The sequence below is a fragment of the Rhinolophus sinicus genome, linkage group LG07 (genome assembly GCF_036562045.2).
Source record: "Rhinolophus sinicus isolate RSC01 linkage group LG07, ASM3656204v1, whole genome shotgun sequence".
In the NCBI taxonomy this organism is placed as follows: domain Eukaryota; kingdom Metazoa; phylum Chordata; class Mammalia; order Chiroptera; family Rhinolophidae; genus Rhinolophus; species Rhinolophus sinicus.
The window spans coordinates 55339620-55361930 of NC_133757.1; the positions used below are offsets into that span (position 1 = coordinate 55339620).

At 55.0% G+C, this 22311-nt stretch overlaps 1 protein-coding gene across 10 annotated transcripts in view; it reads left to right on the forward strand.

The window, feature by feature from the left end:
* The window catches only part of ZMIZ1 (zinc finger MIZ-type containing 1), a 231337-nt gene that overhangs the window by 183033 nt on the left and 25993 nt on the right, over positions 1 to 22311 (forward strand). For all 10 annotated transcript variants that reach the window (XM_019749483.2, XM_019749486.2, XM_019749485.2 and 7 more), the window contains one exon: positions 13823 to 13967. In XM_019749483.2, coding sequence (XP_019605042.1) covers positions 13823 to 13967 — 145 coding nt within the window. The remainder of the gene's footprint in view (positions 1 to 13822; positions 13968 to 22311) is intronic.

The window sequence follows — 22311 nt, forward strand, 5'->3', positions numbered from 1 at the left end:
GGGAAGTCAGCGGCGGAATTGGAGACCATCTGCCAAGCACACGGTGCTCCTGGCCTGAGAATGTTTGTGTCTTCTGAACCCAGAAGGGGGGAGGGAAAGAATTGTCCCCTTCCCCTCTGTTCATGCAGCAAATGACCACTGACCTCACCCGTCATTCTAGAGCAGTGGTTCTTAAAGTGGGGTCCCTGGACCAACACCACAAGGAATGTACAATCTTAGGCTCCGCCCCAAACCTCTGAATCAGACACCCCACTGGGGGTGAGGCCCAGCTCTCAGTATTTTAACAAGCTTTCCAGATAATTCTGATGCACAGGTAAAATTGGAAACCCCTGGCCTGGAGACCCAGGTGGGTCAGTCCTGCCTTGGGACCTCAACATCCAGGACCCACATTTACCCAGACGTCACCCAGGTGTGTTAACACTCTTGAGTAACAGTGCAGCCAGGAAACGCTAGATGTAAATGGAATCCTTATAAATGATTCTTATTTTCATTGCAACAAGGCAGCTGGATATTTAAAGAAACCTCACAGAGAATCATTTCATCACACAAGAAGGAACTTCTGCAAAGAGAAAGCTCTGCTCTTGTTTCCTGCCCAACACTCCAGGTGTTCTTTAAATTCAGTCTGTGTGTCAGGTTTTGTTTGCATGGTTGTCTACCTATACATAACTAAAACAAGTAGATCACATGCTAAAAGAATAACACGTAGTCTCCAAAATGCACAGATGCCCCTGAAGTTTAGGAGAGCCCAGTGGGATGAATGGGAGCCAGTCTGGTGTTTTGCAGCTGGGTCACCCACTGCCAACCCCTGCTGGGCACGTGGAGAGGTCTTAACAGCTGGGTATGGGTGGTTTCCAGGGCTCCTTCAAACATCCACACTCAGGGTTTCTTGGGAAAGGAGTGGAGTGACCACCTAGGAAGCCAAGACATGGAAACGTGAAATGTGTGGGAGATGCACTGCTCTTCCTGGATAAATGGACAAGAGAGGAAACCCTGCCCCATGGTTTTGGGTAGAGAAATCACTGGAAATTGTCATCTCCCATATTGCGGGGTCAGGAAGGAGCATCTGAATTGACTACTAAATGCTTGTATGGGGCCAGGTCCTGTGCCCCTGAGCTAAAACACCTGCCTGGTGCCCAGAGTGACTGCCACTGGAGCAGGAGCCTGGCTGCCACCTCTACGCCAGCTGCCTGTGGCTCGGCCTCACCCTTACAGGCCTGCAGTGGAGAGGAAGGAATTACCATCTGTGTTTCTTGCACCAGGAGCCTGAGATTCTAAGAGGTTAACCAGGTCACTCCGCCAGGGGAAGGAAGCAGAGCAGGAGGGGTGGGGTGGGGGGTGTAAATGGTTGGAGACAGGAGAGCTGGGGGTTCAGTCAGCAGGTTTTTCCTGAATCTGCTCCTCCTCAAGGAGCAGTGGCCTGAGCCCAACTCTCAGTAGTGAAGTGTCACGTGGCAGAGCCCTGCCCACCCCAAAGCTCTCCTCTGCCCCGTCACCACAGCACACACCCCCTCAGGCACTCTTCAGGGCTGACACGTTTTCCAGACAGTGCTGTTATAGAAACGAAGGTGCCTAAGATTGGCACCTCCCCACAGCTTAGTCTCCAAACCAGAATCCCAGGAAGGTCTCTGCTGTCTTCATGAGCCCAGACTGGGTGGAAGGAAACCACCATTTTAGAGAGTCCCAGAGTTTGTTGCCGGCTCCCACAGAAAGATCTGAGGACCTGGGGTTGGACATGGGGGCCGGAGTGAATGGAAGGGTGCACAGCAAGGCCTTTCCGCCCTCTTGCTTTCCTCGAAGATGGATGGCCATGCTGTTTAGACTGGGGGGTCTCATTGATCCTGAGAAGGGCCTGGCCTCACTCTGACCTCTTATTATGCTGGATGCAGGACTCCCCCAAACTGTGAGCACCCAGCTGGGCAGCCTCAGGAAAGTCAATTACCCAGGGAGGAAATGGGTTCCTGCAACCCCTCCTTACCTCTCTGGCTCCTGGAGAGCAAGCCACAGGCAGTGGTGGTTAGCCCCCAGGAGAAACTATATGTACAGAATAGAAAATAAGCTCTCTGGATGCTAGAGTGAGGGGCTCTGAGGTTCCTAGGGACATAGCTACAGGCGTGCAGAGGCAGGGTGGGTATGGCTCGGACGCAGTGGGAGTGTGTCCTCAGGGCCAGCAGCCTGCCGAGAGCATCCTTGGTACCTTGGAGTGAGATGGAGGTGGGAAGACTCTTGGCTCTTAGCACCGCCACCCCTGCCCCCATGGATATTCTGGTCAGTCCTTGGGTAGCCCAAAGGATCTGTCCTGTTGGAACCCATGTCCTCTTGGAATATGGGGTCAGCTGCACAGAGGCCGCCTGGCCTCCATCTGTTGTGGGGATGGCTCAGGGCCCCTCTCCCCTCTTCAGCACACTTGCTTTGCTAGTAATGCTGTGTAATTTTCAGTGGAGATACTCTAGATTCCCACCCTTGCCCCACTGCCAGCAAATATCCCAGGACGGAGGAGAAGAGCCTGCCTTGGTCCCGGCCTGCCGCAAACTTAGGTGTGTCCTGAGCCAGGTTAGCCTGCTTCCCTGTGCTCACCCCTCGTCTGTAAAATGGGGGCTGTGGTACCCTCACCACTGGATGGCTTGTGAGAGTCCGGGGCAAGGGGTGTGTGAGGCGGCCCCTTGAGGGGGCACAGTGCCTACCCAGTGGCAGCTCCCTGCCAGCAGGTCTCCTTTGATGGCAGCCGTTTGACCAACACCCCTGCCCAGGCCCGTCCTTCACGCTGAGGAGTGCCGGCCAGAGGACAGGGGCATCCTCTTCCTGATGAAAATGTCCCCTTGAGCTTGTGTCGGGTGTTTTTTCACTTGAATCTGAGTTATCCAGGAAGGCCCAGGTAGGCAGGGAGTTTTCCAGCCTGGGATTTTCCTAAAGCCCAAGGACAGGCTCAACCCGTCTGACATCTCTTGGGTCCAAGCATCCTGCCCGCAGGCCCAGCCTCTGCTAGGTCAGGGACAGCCAAACCGGTTTGGGAATCAGCCCTGCCAGCTCCGAGGTCCCCGGAGTTCAGTTCCCAGGGTGAGTTCACACGCCTTAAGACTCCTACTTCTAGCTCCTGCCAACCCGGGAAGCCCTTGGGGAGAGGGGGTGGGAGTGTATGAGGAGTGTTGCAGGAGGGAGGGAACAGCCCAGAGGCCCTCTCGGGCTGGGCTGGACCTCAGGACCTGAGATGGCAGGACCTGCCAACCACTGGGAAGCAGGGAGGGCCCAGGGGACGGGCTGGGCCATGAGCCTCCAGGTGCATCCTGGGCTGACCGCCATCAACCTGGTCGGTCTTCCCTGCACATGGGGCCTGAGCATGTGCAGCTTGGGGGGCAGGTGGGAGAGCGACAGGGTCACTTGCAGCTAAAGGGCCAGTAAATGATACTCCTTGTTTTGACTTTCTTAACCACTTAGTAATGGGAGATGACGGAGTGGGGAACAGTGTGGGAATGATCTAGAAAAACTAGAAGCAGCTGAAACTCAGGACAGCGTGCTGCTGCTGCTGCTGGTAGTGCAATGATACGGCGATTTTGCAGGAGAGTAAGATTTGCCCTCAAAGAAAACATCTTTGGTTTTATGTTTCAGGAGTCAGCTGACAGGGCCCCCCCCAGTCCAACCTACACCTTCCAGAAATGATGTTTCCTGTAACCAGGGGGAAGTCCTAACCCCTCAGCAGCCCCCGCGCCTGAGGCTGCAGCATCCTCCCCTCCTGGTCCCCGTCACCCCTGGGTCCTCCACCAGCTGTCAGACCTCTCAAGAGATCCACCCCCCCACACACTCTGGGCTTGCGGCCTTAGTAAACGGGACACCTGGGCAAGGTGAGATCCTGGAGCCCGTTCCATCTATAGCCCATGCTGGCGGGGGGTGGGGAACCTGGTCATGGGAGTGTCCAGGCCAGGTGTGAGAGTGGGCAGCTCATCCCACAGCACCTGCAGGATTGAGACCGGGTCAAAGCTGACCTTGGCCTTGAGAGGTATGACCCCACTGTGAGGCCAGGGCTGATTCATGGGCCCTCAGACCTCAGAGCACTCGGTGCCCACTCGCTCCTGTACGTAGATCCAGAGAGGAGGAAGTTGTCCAATATCCCACAGGAAGTTGGTAGCAAACTGGAACAAGAAGCTGGGATGGCGCTGAATCATGGGAGTGGAAGGTGGGAGGGAGGTGCAGAGCTGTCTCCTGAGGATGTGCCTGCTCTCAGATACGTGACATCACAGACTTGTGGGGCTGAGAGGGAAACCATTCTGGACCAGTGGCAGATTCTCTGCTGTGGTGAGATTGTGGGTGAATCACCCCTTCTTGGGCCTCAATTTCTGCTTCTTAAAACACAGACAATCTCATCTTTGGCCAGCTCCTCACTAGGGGGTTGTGAGGCTCCAGTGAGGCAGAGGGCTCCAGGCAGTTGGGAAAAGTAAAGGGCTGTCCGTATGCCTTCATGACCCTGTTAGGTCCTCGCTGTCCACAGTGGGAGCTGCCACCCCATTTCACAGGCATGCATATTGGGCACCACGGGGCGGAAGCCTGCTTTCCTGCGGCCCAGCAGCCACTGCCCCGGGCTCCCGCCTCTCCGTGGTCACATGCATTCTGTGCTGCTTCCTCCTGGGAGACGACCTGAGAGAACTGGCGGGGACGGGACCCTTTTTCCATGTCTGGGGGCACCCAGCAAAGGTAGGCCTACAGAGGAGGGCAGCTGAATACCAATTCTGTGGATAGCTCTGTTCCCAGGGGTCACAGGTCAGACCACCCATTCCTGCTGGGAGCATAGGGGTGAGAGCAGGGATCCTGGCCGTGGCTCCGGGCCCCATCCCAACTTCTGCTGGACACACAGGGGATGGGGGCTGAGGAGGGGCCAGGCCTCCCAGCGACCCACCCCTTGTTTGTGGCCACTCTGTTGGCCCAGTACAGAGAGGATGGCTGCAAAGTCCAGCCCAGTGCCCTACACCCAGGTGCTGTGAGGAGAAGGAATTGGCCCAGACTGGCTGCCTGCACTGCATGGCCTGGGAGCTGATGCAGAAGTGAGCAGCCACCAGGGCTTAGTTTTATGGTGCCTGGGGTCCACCCCATGCAGAGCGCCTGGCAGGGAAAACATTGGGTATGGGTACAGCTGGGAGCTGGGGAGCAACTCTGCCCACCCAGAGAGTACCCAGTGTGGGGGTACTGCAAGGCTGGGCCCAAGGCATGCACGCACTGTGATGCTCTTGGAGATGGGTGCAAGAAATTGTATTTTATTTGAGCAACAGCATGTAGATGGGAAACAGAGACGCCTCTTAATCCTAAAAGGATATGTGCTCAGTAACAACAACCAAATATCCTTATAGGCTCCTTCCTCTGTGCCAGGTATCATACTAGCATTTGATGTGCATTAACTTGGCTAATCCTCGTGACAGTTTAGGAGGCAAGTAATATTTAGCATCCCCATTTTATAAAAGGGAAAACCAAAGCTCAGAGAGGTTAAGGAACTCACTCAAGCTCACACAGCAGCCAAGTGGCCGAGTTGGAATTTCAGCCTCTGGGGACAGAATTGGAAAGAGGTGAGCAGAATGCACTGCTGGAAGAATTCCTCTGGCCGCCTTGCAGAGTATGGGTTGGCAGGAGGCAGGTTTGGAGACTGAGATAAATTATAGTACGTGACTGTCATAATTCCGGGGAGAACGGATGTGGCTGCAGAAGGTGTTTGGAACAGGCAGGAAGCACAGGGGACAGCCTGGCTCCAGAGTCTGTGCTGTTGGCCATTCTGACTTCAGAAGCAGAAGGTCATCAGCATTGTGTAGCTTCCAGGTTCCCAGCTGAGACTCTTTGGATGAGACTCACCATCTCTCACATGTGGTTTGAAGCTCAGGACCTTCCTTCATCTTGGGCTCCTGACACCAAGCCGGAGAGCAGAGGTTCCTTCTGTTGTCTCCACACTTTACAGATGAGACGGAGCGACTAGCCCAGGCCTATATGGTCTCAAGTCCCCATGTCTCCCCCCTTCGCCCTCCCCTCCTGCGCCCTAACCTCTCATATGCACTGGTCCCCAGATGCAGGCAGGAGCCTCCACTGTCTCTGACGCTCAGTTTTCCCTGGGCAGTGGTCCCAGGATGCCATGTTTGGGAGATGAAAAAAGAAGGTCATAGGGTAGGAGGTGTGGCCTGGGCTGGGGAGGCAGGAGGAGGAGCAGCAGCGTCTCCAGGGAGCCCTGGGTGAGATGCTGTGGGACAAACACCATGAACTCGCACAGCGATGCCAGCCCATGAGCAGAGAAAACCCAGGATTGCAGCTGGCTCCCAAGTTGTACTAATTGATACTGTTTCTGTCTACTGTTTACCTTCCATTCCCCATTTTGGCATGGCCCGCCAATAGCTGTGCATGTCACGAAACAGGTTATAGATTTTATTTGATAACAGCACCCATCTCTGGACACATCCATGGTCGGATTCCTTTCAGGGTTGATGCTCCTGAGGCTAGGTCCTGCCCCCAGGGAATGGGAATCTGCCTGCAGGCTGAGACCACAGGGTGCCAGGTCGCAGGTATTACCCAGACAGCCTGGGTCTCGGACAGTGTACCCAGTGTCTATCTGACTCTGCCATCCTTTGCATATTGGGTTATCTACCTGTGATTCATTTCAGTCCCTTCGTCACATGTCAGCTGCATAACCTGTGACAATCACGTCCTGCATGCCGAGCTAGTACAAATGAGCCCCTCAAATCCCATCGTGGCCCTCAGGGCTCCTGCTCTTGCTATAGAACATCACAGCTTTCCTCCAGATAGCAGGGTCGGTCATTCATTCTGCATCCATTGGGCATCTGCCATCCACCAGGCCCAGTGCAGCCTCTGGGGACACAGTTGGAAAGAGATGAGCAGAATGCACTGGTGGAAGAATTCCACTGGCCGCCTTGCGAAGCATGGGTTGGCGGCAGGCAGGTTTGGAGACTGAGATAAATTATAGTACGTGATTGTCATAATTCCGGGGAGAATGGACACGGCTGCAGAATGTGTTTAGAACAGGCAAGAAGCATGGGACAGATTGCAAGGACCATCAGGCCTCGATGAACTGCGGGTTGGGCAGGGCGGGGTGGGGGGTGGGGAGGGGTGTCTTCCTGAGGTGGCTTGAGGTGCTCCTGGGGAATGGAGAGATGAACACAAGAATGTGTCAGGGAGTAAAGGGGAGGCGGAGGGGAGGAGCCCAGCCTGGATGCCTGGCTCCTCCGTCTGACACCCCAGGCAAGGCCCTCCAGCTGCCCCAGCCAGGCTTCCCCGTTGGGAAATGGGACTGCCACCCTCTACTGCTACTTCAGAGGATCTTGTATAGATTTAGTAAGCGGATGGTATGGAAGCGTTTGAAAATGTGTCTTTAGTATTTTTCATTGACAGTGAACCTCACTTGTGTGCTCCCAGGACCTCTTTCCGCCTCCGTCTGCCCAACTCTCCTCCCCCCTCCCCCAGGGCAGGACTTGAGAGGCCAGTACTTGGCAGGCTGCCTCCTGGTCACCCCGAGTCCTGCCTGGCCCTGGGTCTCAGAAGCCCCTTCTCTCTCTCTCTCTCTCTCTCTCTCTCTCTCTCTCTCTCTCTCTCTCACATACACTGTCACACACTCACACACAGAGTTCCTCTGTTCTCCAGGCTTTTAGCAACTGAGATGCTCTTTGATACTTAATGCTCCTTTGTTTCATTTGCGGGAGGCATCCCCAGGCTGCAGCACATTTGATAATTCTCCTGCTTGGTCCTTCCATCCAAATGTCTGTACCCTCCTCCCCATCGGCCTTTCATCCTCCCCACCCCCCACTGCTGCTCCCACCCCTTCCTGATGCGCAGACCTTATTGGGAACGAGTGTTTCCAGGCCACTTAGTGTCAAAACATCCCCCCTCTTGCCTCCATAGAGAACAAATCGCCTTTTTTCCTGTGGCCGCAATGGCTACCTCTGGTTTCTGGCCCCTTTTCAAGCCTGAGTCCAGCCTGGCAAGGAGCAGCCTCTCACACATGCCAACAAGCTTGTCCACCCCTTTGATGCTTCAACTTGCAGACCTTCACCTCTGCCTCCCCTCCACCTCCGACTGGCTCATTGTCTGCTGGCTATCAGTCTGGTCTGGAAAAGGCAGCTCCACCCTCCTTACCTGGAGCCAAGCAATTGCCACATCGCGAGTGCAGCCTCTTCCTTCTGCTGCCTCTCAGATAAAACCCGAGCCCTAGTGCTAGTCCATCTGGTCAGCCCATCCAGGGCGCGCTCTGCCAGGAGCTGCAGGCACAGAGGCAAATGCAGGGCTGGACACTGTCCCCAAAGAGGGCACATCTGGGACAAGCCCGGTCTAAAACTCCCCAGTGGTCCACTGTAGACCTGCCATCACTCTCACATCTGATTTCCTTTTCCTTGTCCCTGAAGGATACGGGTGGCTGCTGGCTGCAGGGGAGTAGCCAGGAAGATGCTGGGGAGCCCATGTCAGATCCTGGCTCTCCCTCGGTGCCTTCCCTCAGACCTGTGTCCTGCACCCCTGAGTCTTAGACCCAGCGTGCCCTTCCATTTCTTGCCCAGAGGAGTTCATGCTGCCAGAGCTGTGGCATCTGGTGCAGGGGCCCCCAGACACATCTACTGGATACCATTAAATAGAAGATGTCCCCCGTTGTCACACACACCATGATTTTATGTACCACCAGGAAGGAAAAGCACACCACCCATCACACCATGACCAACATCTACTCTACTGTAAGATGTGTACTGAAGGCGAATGACCTTAGTTGTTTAAGTCCAAGGTGGGTCTGGAATGGAAACCCCAGTGCCCTCCTCCCCGCCCCCCCGCCCCCCCGCGGTTTCCTGGATAAACTACAGAGCGAAGGGCAGGTAATGGGAGTGTGAAAGGTCACCCCGTCGTGTCTTCTCCCTGGCTGGAATCCCTCAGGACTGTTGCTTCCCCTATGGACGTGACCTTCTGAAATTTGGCTGCTGAAGACCAGGGCTCTAGACGGTGCCAAGTGGATGCCTAGGCCGGGGGCTTGGGCTGTTCTGAAGCCTAAGAAACCTGCCCACCCCACCCCCATTCATGATACTGCCATTGGCCTGGGGAGCTGCGCTCTGCCCTATCTCCAGGGAGGCCCCCAGAGAGACCTCACAGAAGCCAGAACGCCTCCCTGCCAGGGCCACTGATGCCTTTCCATTGGCTGAATTGGAGGCAGAGCTGCCTCTGAACAGGGAATTGATTTTTGCTTCCTGTGTCTCAGGCAAAGCAGGCACACAGTGTGTCCTCATTCTGCCCTTCAGTGCCCACCTTGGTGGCTCAGAAGGGGCCGCTCTGCAAAGCCTGTGGCCGAGGGGACAGATGGTCCTGGTCGTCCCCAGGGGCCTGGCCGTATAGACACTCAGCACCCCACCCTGTGAACTCCCAGAGCTACACTTGTCTCCAGTTCATTTGTGTCTGTGCTCTGCCATGTGGTTCAAAGTAGACAGAGATGCCAAGGCCTCGTGACCGTCCTTGGTCATCAATCTCCCAACCAAGGTCAATAACACTAAAGGTCATTTTGACAAACACGTGTAGCTGCCACTGTGTTGCCTGGTGCTGTTGCTGTGCTTCATCAGGTAACTCGGCTCATCCTAACAACTACGAGTGGGGAGCAGAATTACCACCACCCCATTTTAGAGATGAAGCAACTGAGGCACAGGAAAGTTAGATGAGTTGCTGAAGGTATCACACGGCTGGCAGAGACAGAGTTCCCGGGTTGGTGCCTTTCCAGCTTTCCCAATATTACGTGATGCCGTGGTGGGTACGGGATCGACGGGCTGCTTTTCTGGGGCTGCTGTGGGTCCCAGGGTCCCTTGGTCTTCACCTGCTCTCCCTCCCTTTCTGGCTTCTGCTTGGCTGCCCCTGCAGTTGATTGACAGCATTCATTTACAGCTTACATCCACTCTCTGAGGCGGGCAGCTGGGGAGACTGGGACTCCAAACTGTGAAGCAGCCTGCATGAAATCTCAGAGCTAGAGACTGGCAGAGCACGATTCAAGCCCTGTGTGTGGGACTCCAGAGCCGGGCTTGCCCGCTATTACCCCACTGCTCCCCTCTCCTGAGTGTTGTGGCACTGGTACCCATCAGGGCTGCCGTGGCACCTTCTGGAGGGGCCTGGGATGGCTTCCTCCTATTCATGAGGCGTTTTACTGCCTGCGGAGAGCAGAGCACATTTGCAGATGTCCCCTTGCTCTCCAAAGACCACACACAATGCTTTCAGGGACTCCGTGCTTACTATGCGCCAGATGCTGTTTAAAGCACTTTATAGATGATGGTGTCACTCAATCACAGTAATACTAAGGAGTGAGCATTAGTTTTATGCCCATTTAACAGATCAAGAAACCGAGGCCCAGAGAGCTTCTGCAATTTGCCTAAGGTCATATAGCTCTAAGTAGTGGAACCCAGATTATCAGGGTGAGTGGTGCTCATAGGATGAGGTGAAGGGTGGCCTCAGTGGCTGCCTGGGCAGTAGAGGGACACTCCTGACCCTGCCTGCTCAGCTTAGGATCACTAGTGTCACCCTGAAATTCTTCCCATCCTTCCCACCCCATCTTGGGACTCTTCGTGCTTGGTACCCCTTTCTAGTGCCAGAGCCTGTGCTCAGTGGTCCTTTTTCATGCCCTGTCCCAACGAGTACCCAGAGCAAAGACACAGGACCAACGAGGCATGCAGGCAGGACCTGCCTCGTCAGAGCAGGCAGGCTTAGCTCAGCTGTGTCTAGACAGCCAGGGCCAGGCACACACGCAGACACCCATCCCACTGGGCTGTCTGTGTGATCTCTACCTGCCTCTGTCTGTCTGTCGGTCCTCGTGCTGACAGTGCCCAGACTCCCTTTTTGATCGCAACTTCCTACATGTTGTCATTAAGCAGCATTTGCCTCAGAACAGCCTGTGTTGGTTTGCGCCATGCTGAGAGCATGCACTGGGTCTGTCTGCCGTGTATCCTCCCGCCATGTGTCTGCCAGCCTGGCCTCTGTGTTTGCCGGTCACTCAGGCCAACGGGCTGAAGGGCGGTGTTCCCTTGCTCCCCGTCCTTTCCCTCTAGGTTGTAGGAAGGTGGCTGTCCTGGCATCTGTGTTGTGCCACGGCTGCCTGATACACGCATCCCATCTGCTCACAGCACCCCAGGCCCTGCTACGCTACCAGCCTCCCTTTATTTTATTCTCTTTAAGGAAAATCACTCGGATGGTGATGGGAACACGAGGGCTGTCCTTGGCCAAGCAGGGGGTGGCCCGTGGCATTGGAGACAAGGTCTGAATGCCTTCATGGTGCCTCCCATGCCTCCCTCATGGCAGGGTGGCCCCCAGGAGAAGCGGAGGCTGGAGGGCAGCGCGGGCAGGGCAGGCAGCGGGCGCACCATCTGTGGCCGTCCTTTGTGCTGGCAGCCGAGCAGTCCCTCCATCGCTGCGATCCAGCGCCTCGTGCTTGGCGTGCAAATGAGTTTCCAGATGCCCAGTGCCCCCCGCCCAAGAAGCAGTAACTAGGGGCCTGGCAGAAGAATGGAGCGATCTGGAAATTCATTTCTATTTGTTCTAGCCTCTCTGAATAGGCTGTTCCCCTCCCCACCCCACCCCCACCTCCAGCTGTGGCAGATGTGTTCTGGGCGTCCGCTCTAGGGGCGTTTTGCCACAGTTCCTGGGCAGACACATGCCAGGGTGGGGCACTCCACTCCAGCACTCTCCTCCCTGTGTAGTGGTGGTAAGGTGAGCCCCACGGAGAGGGGCAGGGTGCATTTTTTAAGACACAGCTCACCCATCGGCACCTGCTCCTGGAGAGAGAAACAGGTGTCCTTTTGGGAGCAGGCACAGGCTGGACTTTGGCCCCGTGTGCCTTCTTATTCGTTATCTTTGCACACCACGCACGCTGAACAGATGTACCCAGCAACCCTAGTGGGACCCCTCACCACCCCGCCCCATTCCCTGCAAGAACCCTTGCCCTTCCCTTGCCCTTGGCCCCCCACCTAGCTGCTGGGAAAGTGGGACCCTCCCTTCCAGCCAGCTCACAGCAGAACTGGATGGACGGGGTTCTGCTGGTTCTAAAAGCTTCCTCCTGGCCTCTACCCACTCAGTGAGGGGCAGGAAAGAACCTGCTTCTCCCCGAGGTGCTGGTCCCCACTCGCTCCCCACTAGCTGGCCTGGGCCATGGGCAGGGTAGAGCTTGGCAGGGTCTCACAGGCTCCCCAGCCCTCTCTGGGCCCCAGGCTGACAGGACCTGGGGGGTTGAAGTGGCAGCCCTGCCCAGCCACTCCAGGGCATTGTGTATCTGGCCATCTTCCCCTAGTGCTGTTCAAACAAGGCCTGAAGGGTTCCTCCTAGAATCGGAGGTGATAGAAACAATGCCACTTGGTTTTGCTTTCTGAAGGGTTTCATCTCCTCCCCCACATTCTAGTCCAGCCTTGGGCTCTACTGCCAGGGTGTGGAATAAGGGCATCATCTGTGCCTCAGCCCCTCTCTGGTTGTGGTTACTGTGAACTAGCAACTTCGCCTGCCTGGGCCTCAGTCTGCTTATCTGTAGAATGGGCATAACCGCTGATATCCTGGATTAAGCGGGGCATATTGGAGGAAAGGATGCAGAAGCATGTTGCACAGCATCCAGATGGGATACCCTGGAAATGAGGGAGTGGGCTCTGTGTCCAGGCAAGTGGCTGAACAGTCCTGGGTTCAAAAGGCTCCTGGCTGCCTGACTGGGTTGAGTACTTCCAGAAGAACTATCAGATCAGTCTGGCTGAAGTACTCAGGGCAGTGGTGGGGCATTGGCTAGGGTGCGGTCGCCCCTTTTTGCTTCTGCAGTCTCAGAGATTCCCCCATCTGTCCCTCACACAGCCCTGGGAAGAAGGCAGGGCAAGAGTCATTACTCATCTTCTGTAAGCCAACTGAGGCCCAGAGAGGGTCTGTGAGCTCCTTAGGGTCACACAGCAAGGTGGTGACAGCCTTGCCTTCCCGACTCCCCACTCTGCCCAAACCTCAGCTACTTTAGAAGGACTGGCCGGACACACTGACCTTGAGGGTGCTTTTGGCCCCTGGTGGCTGCACTGGGACCGTGAAGAATGAAAATTTCACTTTCCCACAGCATCCAGTGAATTCTAGCTGCCTTTCTCTTGGTTTTTAAGGCCTGGATGTGGAAGGGTCTCGTGTGCTCCTGCATTTGGTGCCTCTGGCAGACTCTAAGTCAGCCCCACCCCACCCCTGAGCAGCCCTCTGCCCTGGAAATCCTTTGTCCTCCCAAGCCCTGTGCACAGCCGTGCAGGGCCCGTTAAGGTTTGACCAGAAGGTGTGTGCACATGAGCTCAGTGCTGCCCTTTGTGGGGAAGAGTTTCAGGGAGGACCCTGTGGGCACTCCTGGGGTCATCAACAGGCTCTAGGAAGGCTCTGGGTTTTGTTTACACCTTGTGATTTCGGCCCCAGCTGTGGGCAGAAGCCATGTCAAGCTGCTTGTCCAGAATCCAGGGGGTGGACTTCACTGAGAAGTTTAGGGGTGGCTGGCAGTTCCTAAACTCGCCCCACACGACATCTTTGTCCCCTTTGGTTTCCCGTTGGCATCATCTCTGCCATCCCCTCCTTCATCTTGACTCTTCTCTGCCCGTAAAATCGGCCTTCCTCTGATCTGTGCCTACAGCGACAGAAGCTTTTCAGTCCTCCTTTGGAGGTGTTAGTCCCACTTGACAGAAGGGAAAACTGAGGCCTCCTGAGCAGGCTCAGTGACTCTCCTGGTGTCGCACAAAGGTGGGAGCAAGGCCAGCGTGGGTAACAGCCACTCTTGCAGGATGAGATGGGGCAGGCATGTCAGGGTGTGGTTGGTGGCCGAGGTTCCCACTGACCGTCCTGTCCTTCCTTGTAGCCCTGCTGTCCTCCTGGTGCGAGGAGCTTGGCCGCCTGCTGCTGCTCCGACATCAGAAGAGCCGCCAGAGCGACCCCCCCGGGAAACTCCCCATGCAGCCTCCCCTCAACTCCATGAGCTCCATGAAACCCACTCTGTCGCACAGGTGAGTGGGCATGTGCCCCTAGACCAGGCCAGGGATTGCTTGGGTGGGCGCTGGGTAGCCACCCCTCAGACCCCAGATCTCCTTGGAAATGCCCTTCAGGTGGGATACTTGGGTGGAGGCCTCTGAGCAGCTGTGGGGATGTTATGTTTTCTAAAATACAGTTGTTTAAATCCTTGTGTGTGAACACGGTTTCTCCCCCATCAAAACAGAGGTTGAAAGCGCTGGTCTTACCCAGCCTGACTGCTTTGTCCCTTCTGGGGAGGGCCATCTCTTCTTCAGGTTCCTGACTTCTGGTGGAAAGTTAGCAGTCCTGAGCCCTCTGTTCCTCTCCTGAGCAGGATACCTGGGGCTGGAGGGGGCTCAGGAAGGTGTCACAAGGCTGCTGGTCCCACCTCAAGTTGGGGACAGAACTGGCCCAGGCAAAAGAGTCAAGGGAGGCTGGGTTAGTCAGCAAGGGGCGGGGCTGCCAGAAGCCCACGGTCACAGGCAGGGATGGACTTGCCAGAGGCCACCAGGCACCAAGGAACTGGTCAGTCCACTCTGCAGTAGCCTCAGAAGGAGCCCATGGTCAGGACGAGCAAGTCCCCCATTAATTACCTCACTGGTCCCTTGCTGAGCTGGGTGTGCTCTCTCCTAGCTCTCTGCGGGCTGACCCTGGAACAACAGGGCCTGTCTTGCTGTCTGCTCTCCCCGTGCGGGTCCCCACTGATGGGTCCCCACTGATGACCAGGAGGAGCGTCTGCAGTCAGAGCTCGGTTCATTCCCCAGCCTGACCGAGCCACCCACAGTCCAGAACTCACTGCAGGAGACCTGGGTCGCACTATTGAGGTGCTCCCTGGAAGTGGGGTACTGACCATGTTTTATAAATCGAATTAGAAGCAATTGACTCTCAGAGCCAGAAGGGGCTTCAGAGCCCCTGGAGTCCAGCGCCCTGCCCGGGCAGGGCGGCCCTTGACACATGGCTCCCTGCCTACGTCAGAAGCACTCTGCATGGCCAGCCCTTTGCCAGGTCTTTGTTGAGTTCAGCTAAAGGCACGAGACTATTCAGTCCTAGGGTTAAACAAAGGGTATCCATGCTGCAGGGGCAGAATCCCATTCACTGGGGAAATAGAATTCAGTGAGGCAAAACTGGGAGCTGGCAGATGGAGGCAAGGTTAGGGCTGGGTGACACGCAAGCTTGGCCTCAGAGTTCAGAAGGAGAAAGATGGCCATGCTAATAGTCAGAGGACAGCTTGAGTAATGCAGGTTTGAACTACACAGATCAATTGAAAATCCACTTTAAAGTGGATCCATGCTGTTCAAACCCACGTTGTTCAAGGGTCAGCTATACTTTCACAGATGGGAAGCTATTCTCCACAGCTCTATTGAGTGAGGAGTGACTTGGAGAAAGCAAGCTCCTCTTGCCTTTTCATTAAGAAGACATTGAGTTTGGGGGCCCTGGGATACTCAGGATTTGGTGCTCAGAGGTGCCCAGCTATTGGAAGATGCAGGTCCGTGTCTGAAGGCTTTGAGGATAAGCAAACAGGAGCGGGTGAAGGAGACCCGGAAGCTTGAAGCCCCGGGCTGTTTTGGAGGGTGCGTTATAACTGTTGGAGGCTGTAGCTCAGGCATCGCACTCAACGTCCATTACAGGCCATGGAGGTCGGTGCCACAGCACCAGGCTGTGAGTTGGGGCCTGTGCCTCCAGGCAAAGCCCATGACTGGGCATGTGGTGGCACTCAGCACCGTAAGGCAAAGGGCCATTCAGGCTGCTGCAGCCCCACGGTGTCCCCGAGGGTGCCAGTACTCAGGAGGAATCCTGAGCACCCACGTGCTTGGGGAGCAGCGTTTGGACCAGCTCCATGTTCGGTCTTGCCCACGGAGATGTTGGTGGGCGCCGTCCTCGCCACCACAGAGGTGCCCAGAGCGCTGCACAAGGGAAGACAGGCCAATCAAGGGCAGGAAGGGGCTCGGACCTGCTGCCAGGGAGCAGGACTCCTTCCCGGGCCCTGCAGTGACCCAAACTTGATGCCAACAAACAATGCTGCCTTCCGCTCCCAGATTTGTAATGAGCGGTTAAAAAAGAAAGCCATTGGCGATTAGCACATTGTCCGTATGCAAATCAGCGCTGCAAAGGTAATTAAAATCCTAATAAATCTTGTTTACACTCTTAATTTGATTACAATCAAAGCCTGCAATTGCTGGGAAACATTCTGAGACCAAGGGCTGCCACCCTTCCTCTTCCAGGTGAGGGGTTTGCAGCCCCCAGAGGAGAGGCTTCTGGGCGGGGCCCTGTTGCTCCCCTCTGCAGAAGGCAGGGGCACAGCCCTGGAGGCAGGCTGCCAGGCGTCAAGTGTCAGCTCTGCCATCTTCTAGCTGGGTGATTTAGGGACAGTTTCATAACCTCTCTGTGCCTCAGTTTCCTCTTCCATAGAAGTAGAAAAACAGCAGCGCAGGACTTACAACATGCTCATGACCAGGCCTGGAACACAGGGAGCCCCACAGACTAGTCGTGATTCCCTCAACCTCAGTTCGGTGCTCTCCGACTTTGATGTGGTCCTTTGTGGTCAGCTAACAAAGAAGTGGTCAGTTAGAACGGGTCCCCAGTCTTCTCCTTCCCTTGGTCACATCACACGTGACCTTCATACTTCATTTTTAGCTCTTTTGGCACAGCTATACCTAAAGCTGTTTGCAATTGACCCTTCTTCCTTCTTGCCCACAGAAAATTTAAAAAAAAAAAATCGGGGATTGAAGGACCCATAAATCCTACTCCATCAATTCCAGATTGCCAAGATGCAAGGATCTTCTCCTTTCCTCCTTCCTATTGAAAAAATTTTAAATCCTCTAATATGCAGTTAGCTGCACAAGTTCCCCTCTAAGTTTCACCACAGGGAGGAAAGGAAGCAGGTCCCAGTAATTGTGATGATGGAGAATACGGTTAATGGTTCCCCTAAATTAAAGAGGGTGGGAGCTTCAGCTCCGCACTGGCTTGTGTTTCCTTAGTGGTAACACTGCAGCCTTGCACGGAGATGGGACCAATATAGCTGGATCAGGGAAATTCATTAGGGTCTGGCAATACCCTTATTCGGAATTTGTTATTTCTCCTAAATAAAGTGGCTGTTAGCAGTGCAAAGGAAGAAATAACTCAGCCCTCCCTCCTCGTCCCTCCGTAAATGTCTGTAGACACTGCAACAGACACTGGGGAGGTGCCCAGGAACCAGGAATCATCCCTCCCTCTTCCTGGGCTTTACTCATTTCCCCACATTTAGCAAACATCGGTCACTACCCATGGAGCTTTCAGACAGACATGAAAACTGTCTAACTGCAGTGTGAAGAGCTCTTTATCAAATATATGAACAATATGCTGAGGGAACTGAGGAAAATGCCCTTGGTTTTGCTTAGGAGAATCACAAAAGGGAGTATCCAATGTACTTCAGAGGGCTTTGAAGTATAGGCAGGAGTTCACTAGATAAGGAAGATGGAGGAACACTGAGGAAAGCCTCAGAGGCTTTTAAAATAAGCAGGAAAGATAATAACAGCCCATCCCAATGATAGCATGTTTGCAAAATTTCTAAACACCATCATTGTATCATCAAGTAAATATGGATACCTACACGGCAGTCAGGCTGGAGCAATGGAGAGAAACATGTACGTACACCTGAGCAGGGGCTATGTGTCAGGCACTGTGCTAAACTTGTATGTTTCAATCTAGGAGCGTGTTAGTCCCACTTTACAGATGTGAAAATTGAGACTGACTTAAGTAACATGTCCCAGATCATAGAAATCATTAGTGGCAAAGCCAAGACTCCCCAAAGAGACTAAGTTCAGATCCCAGAAAGCTAAGTAAGCACTGTCCTGCAAGACCTCCCTCTGCCGTTTGAATATGACTCTCAAAGCTGTTTAGTTGGAGTCTGTGAATATTTGCCACACTGAGTCCAGGTCAAAGCTAGTGATTTGATGTATAGTGTTTTATTTCCTGGGACACTATTTGGGTTTTCTCTGCAGCCAGTCTTCGAGGCCAAACTTTACATATCTTCTGTCCTTTCACGCTGGGTGGATTCCCAAGACGACTTTCCTGAGAACACCCGAGAAACTCGACCCCTTTTAGAATTCTTGTGGGCTTCTGGATCACCTTTGTAGCACGTGCTCCCGTGTTAACACATCTTTGTATGCGGAAGTGCTACCTAATTGGATCCTAAGCTCCCTGAGATGCTGGGATGTGGTCAGGCCCACCTGGCAACCTGGCCCTCAATGAGCTCTGGGACCCTCTGAGCCTCAGCTCCTAAGAGGTGCTTCTGTTGAGCCCACTTATAGGGATTAAACGAGTTTTTAGAAGAAAGTCACTTCACATAGTTCCTTGCATCTAGAAGCCACAAACAGTATCAATAAATCATAATAACAGCATCAATAACAGCAGCGAACAATTTTAGGGTGCCCAAGGTGTGCTGGACATGGTCATTTTGCCTTACACATTTGAGCTTGCTTAATCCTCATGACAATCTCTGAGAGGGGCTATTATGCCCATTTTACAGATGAGGCACTGAGACACAGAGAATGAGTGATGGCTCTGTTAGTTTTCCTCCGTCCCTCTCCCTGGAGGGCAGGACCTCCCACATTCTGGATGCAAGTGCCCATGTAGTCACAAGTGCCCTGTAGGTGGTCAGCAATCAGACTGAATGCATGGACATGTGCGTTCATTCTCAGGCAGCCCTCTGAGGGCAAGCATGAGTGGTGCTGTTTCTCCCTGGCAATTTGGTTAGCAAAGGCTCCTGAGCCCTGTAGGTTTGTGAAAGCATCTTTTTTGCAGGCACAGGGAGCCTGAGAACTCGGGGCTCCTGGGGCAGAAGGAAAAAGGCAGGAGGGCTCATTCAGACCCCAGGAGCATGAGAAGTGGACCTCAGGCCAATGGACATGGCAAGGGCTTTCTGGAGGAAGTGAAGTGGCCTTTGGAAGAGGAGGAGCCTAGAAAGGATTAGTGGCAATTTTCAGGGTGGGGACGAAGCATCCCAGGCTGAGAAGAGGTGCAGAGGTGGGAGAGCAGCTGCCCCAATTTTAGAAGGCGATTGACAGGAGAACACCACTGAGATTCCAAGACAATTCTGGCATTGGTGCCTCTGTAGGTGGAATAGGATTCTGGGGGCAGTTCTGGCTGGACAAGATTGTGACTGAGAGCAGCTGGTGGCCTGAGGCTGGCTCATGCTGGATTGAAGGTGTACAGAGCTGGGCAGAATTACTGAGAGTAGGGTTCTCAATCCCAGGGGTTCTGGCCTCCCTCTGCAGCCAGGGATGAGGGACAAGAAGAGGGAAGTAGTTCCCAGTGCATGGCCTGAAACGCCAGGGACCTATGACCTGGGTTGAGCACATCTGCTGGTTAAATATACTTGCGAGAGGAAGGAAGGGGCCTCAGGACACCCCCCACAGACCTCTAGGTCATCTCTTCCTCACCCTGGGCCCCCTCCCACCTTGGTGGTGCCCAGAAGCCTGGCTTGTCCTTGAAACTTGGGCACAGGGAGCTGGGCAGGCCCCCAGTGATGAGGTCTGAGTCTGGCCAGAGGCATCAGCAGGGCTGACTGCCACGCCTGTGGGGGCGAGAGCTTCGCTGCTACAGCAGGAGCTGTCTCCCCAAGAGATGAGTCACAGCCCTGTCGGTGCGGCTGCCACTTCTGCTTCTGCAGCAGGTGTGAGTGGAGGCGAGCAAGTCCCTGAGACTGCCTCTGTGTGTGTGTGTGTGTGTGTGTGTGTGTGTGTGCCCATGTCTTCCCCCACGTGTGCGTGCACACACAGGTGTCCCCCGGACACACGTGTGCACACCGGTGTACGCCAGGGCTCTGGAGTGAGTCTTCCCGCCAGATAGCGGGATGCCCAGTTTGGGAACATTGGCTAAGTTTGCTTCTCACCGAGTTTGAGGTGGTGGGGGTGAAACAGGAAGGAGCCGGTTTCCGCCCACAAGGCCCACCCACGGAGTGGCAGGCAGTTGGAGCTTGTTTGTGGGCCTCTGAAGTATCCTGGTGAGCTGGGGGCCTCCCCGCCCCTGCCTGAGGTGGTAAGGCAGCAGCTGCTGGCCCAGGGAGCTCAGGAGGGGCCCTGCTGGGCTCTGGGGGCTCCCAGGGGGCTTTACTTCCTGAGTCTGCCAGGCATCAGAAGCGGTAGTCAGCCTGCAGGGTTGATGGCAGCTTGTGGGGCGGGAGTTCTGGGGAAAAGGACGGACTCTGGCTTGTGCTCTGTTCAGTTGCTGAGAGTCCTGGATTCAGTCCAAGTACACCTAGGACCAGGGCCCGGCAGGAGAGCCAGTGTCCGGGGGTCTCCTCTTTGTCATTCAGAACCGTAGCCTACAGGGCCTTCCTTCCAGACTCTGGAGTGCCAGCCTTGGGACCAGGCAGAGCCCCCAGCCCCGCTGCCCTGAGGAGCAGGCCATTGCTTGCTTTGCTGTGCTTCTCTGCCCCACCATGCTCTCTTAGCTCCCAGGTCCCCAGGCAGCCTCCCCACATGCAGAGTGAGGTCTGTCACCTTTGGCCTGTGCCTCTGGGCCTCACCCCCTTTCTGATGATCCACATCATGTCTGGCCGACAGGGGGCAGGCAGGAGGGCTGGGTCCCCTGAGGACAGCACTTCTCCCTGCAATTCTAGGCCTGCTGTTTTCTCCCAGAAGTCGTGGGTAATACTCAAGTCGGTGTCGCTTTCCAGTTGAGAAAACCTTTTTGTCTGCATTCTCCTTTTTGATCCACATCAGGGTTATGCCATCCAAGCCTATGTTATGTTGTTCACACCTACTTGACCCGCAGTAAATACACATATTACACTGTGACCCAGGGCGCATGTATACTTGTACGTGAAATCAAGACGTCCGTTCAGGGATAATACTCATCCTTGCTGTGTGATCACACTTGATTGCTTTGTTTTATTCCCTCTTTTTTCCCCTCATGCTGGTTTGGTGTCATGACCTCATAACCAACTCATGTTTCATGCCAGTGTCTTGAAAACAGTGGGTGTGGGGGCAGGGAAGGTGCCATTCTTATGCCAATTTTTATAAATGAAGAGACAGAGTGCAGTCAAGTTTGGGAACTGGCACCTGGGCTGTGAGCCAGGGAAGAACAGGTCCAGGATAAGGACCCAAAAAAAGCCAGGGTAAGAGGAGAAGGGAGGGGAGTGGGTTGCTGTCATACCAGGAGGTTGGGGCAGGCCCCTCCAATGAGGTGACTTCTGAGCAGAGACAGAGGCAGCCCAGGCTGGCCAGGCAGAGGGAGAGCCAGTGTGGGTACACAGTGATACGGTTCTGCCCTCCAGTCAGACCACCCAACTCAACCCACACTGCCCAGGGCTCTGCCCAGGAAGGGCCAGGTACAAGACGCAGACCCCCAGCTCCCCTCCATGCCCGCGACGCAGGACAGGCCTCCCTCCTGGAAGTTCTGACCTCTGGGCTGGCTCCCCGCACCTCCGCTCCCAGTCTCCCCAGACTCTAGGGCCTCAGCTGGGCTCCAAGTTCTCCAGGTATAAGTGAAGGTCTTTGCGTTCTGCTGACTTTCTGTGATGAGGGAACAAGCCAGACAGAGGCACGAGATGCTCTCCCACCAGGCCGCCCTCCAGAGTCCCCCCACCCCCGGTACCCAATAGTACTACTCATAGGCCTCACCCCTGTCGGGTGCCGTGGGCTGAGGTGGGACCGCAGACGTGGGCGCTCTGCTTTTCTGCCCTTCCTGAGGCGTGTCTGGGATTTTATCTCAGTGCGAGGTGCTGGAGAGTCCGTAGGGACAAGACAGCTCCAGCCCAGCAATCCCAGGGGCCAGGATCCCACCATCCCCTTCTGGAGCTGTGCCCTGGTCCTCTCCCTGGGGTCTGCCAGACCTCACGCTCCACCTGCACCATGGCAACTAATAGGAAGCCATTATTGAGCACTTGCTGAATGCAGGGCAGGGCATGAGGTCTAAGGTTAAGTCCTGGCTTCTGATGTTTGGGGGTTCCTTGGCAGATGTCACCAAACAAGGTGGGTACTGCTGGGCCTAGCAAGGCGACTGGGAAGACATGGGAGTGGCTGAGGGAGCTGCAGGATGGGGGAGCCAAGGCGGGAAGCAGGGCAAACATTCTGCGGTGTAAGTTTGGAAGTTGCCTTGTAAACACTGGAGCCCCTGAAGCTGTCTGATTGTGCCCAGTGTCTTAGGTGCTAGAGGGAGGTTAGCTTGATGGGGGTGCACACAAGACAAGGGTGGGAGCAGGGAGGCAGTGCATCAGGTAGGCCTGTACCTGTGATCTGGAGTTGGGAAGAAGGGAAGGAAGCTCCTTCCAAAGGCCAAATCAGTGGGGCTAGGCGGCCAGCCTGCCATGAGGGTTTGGGAGGAAGGGGGAAGAGCCAACCCTCAGACTGGGGGCCT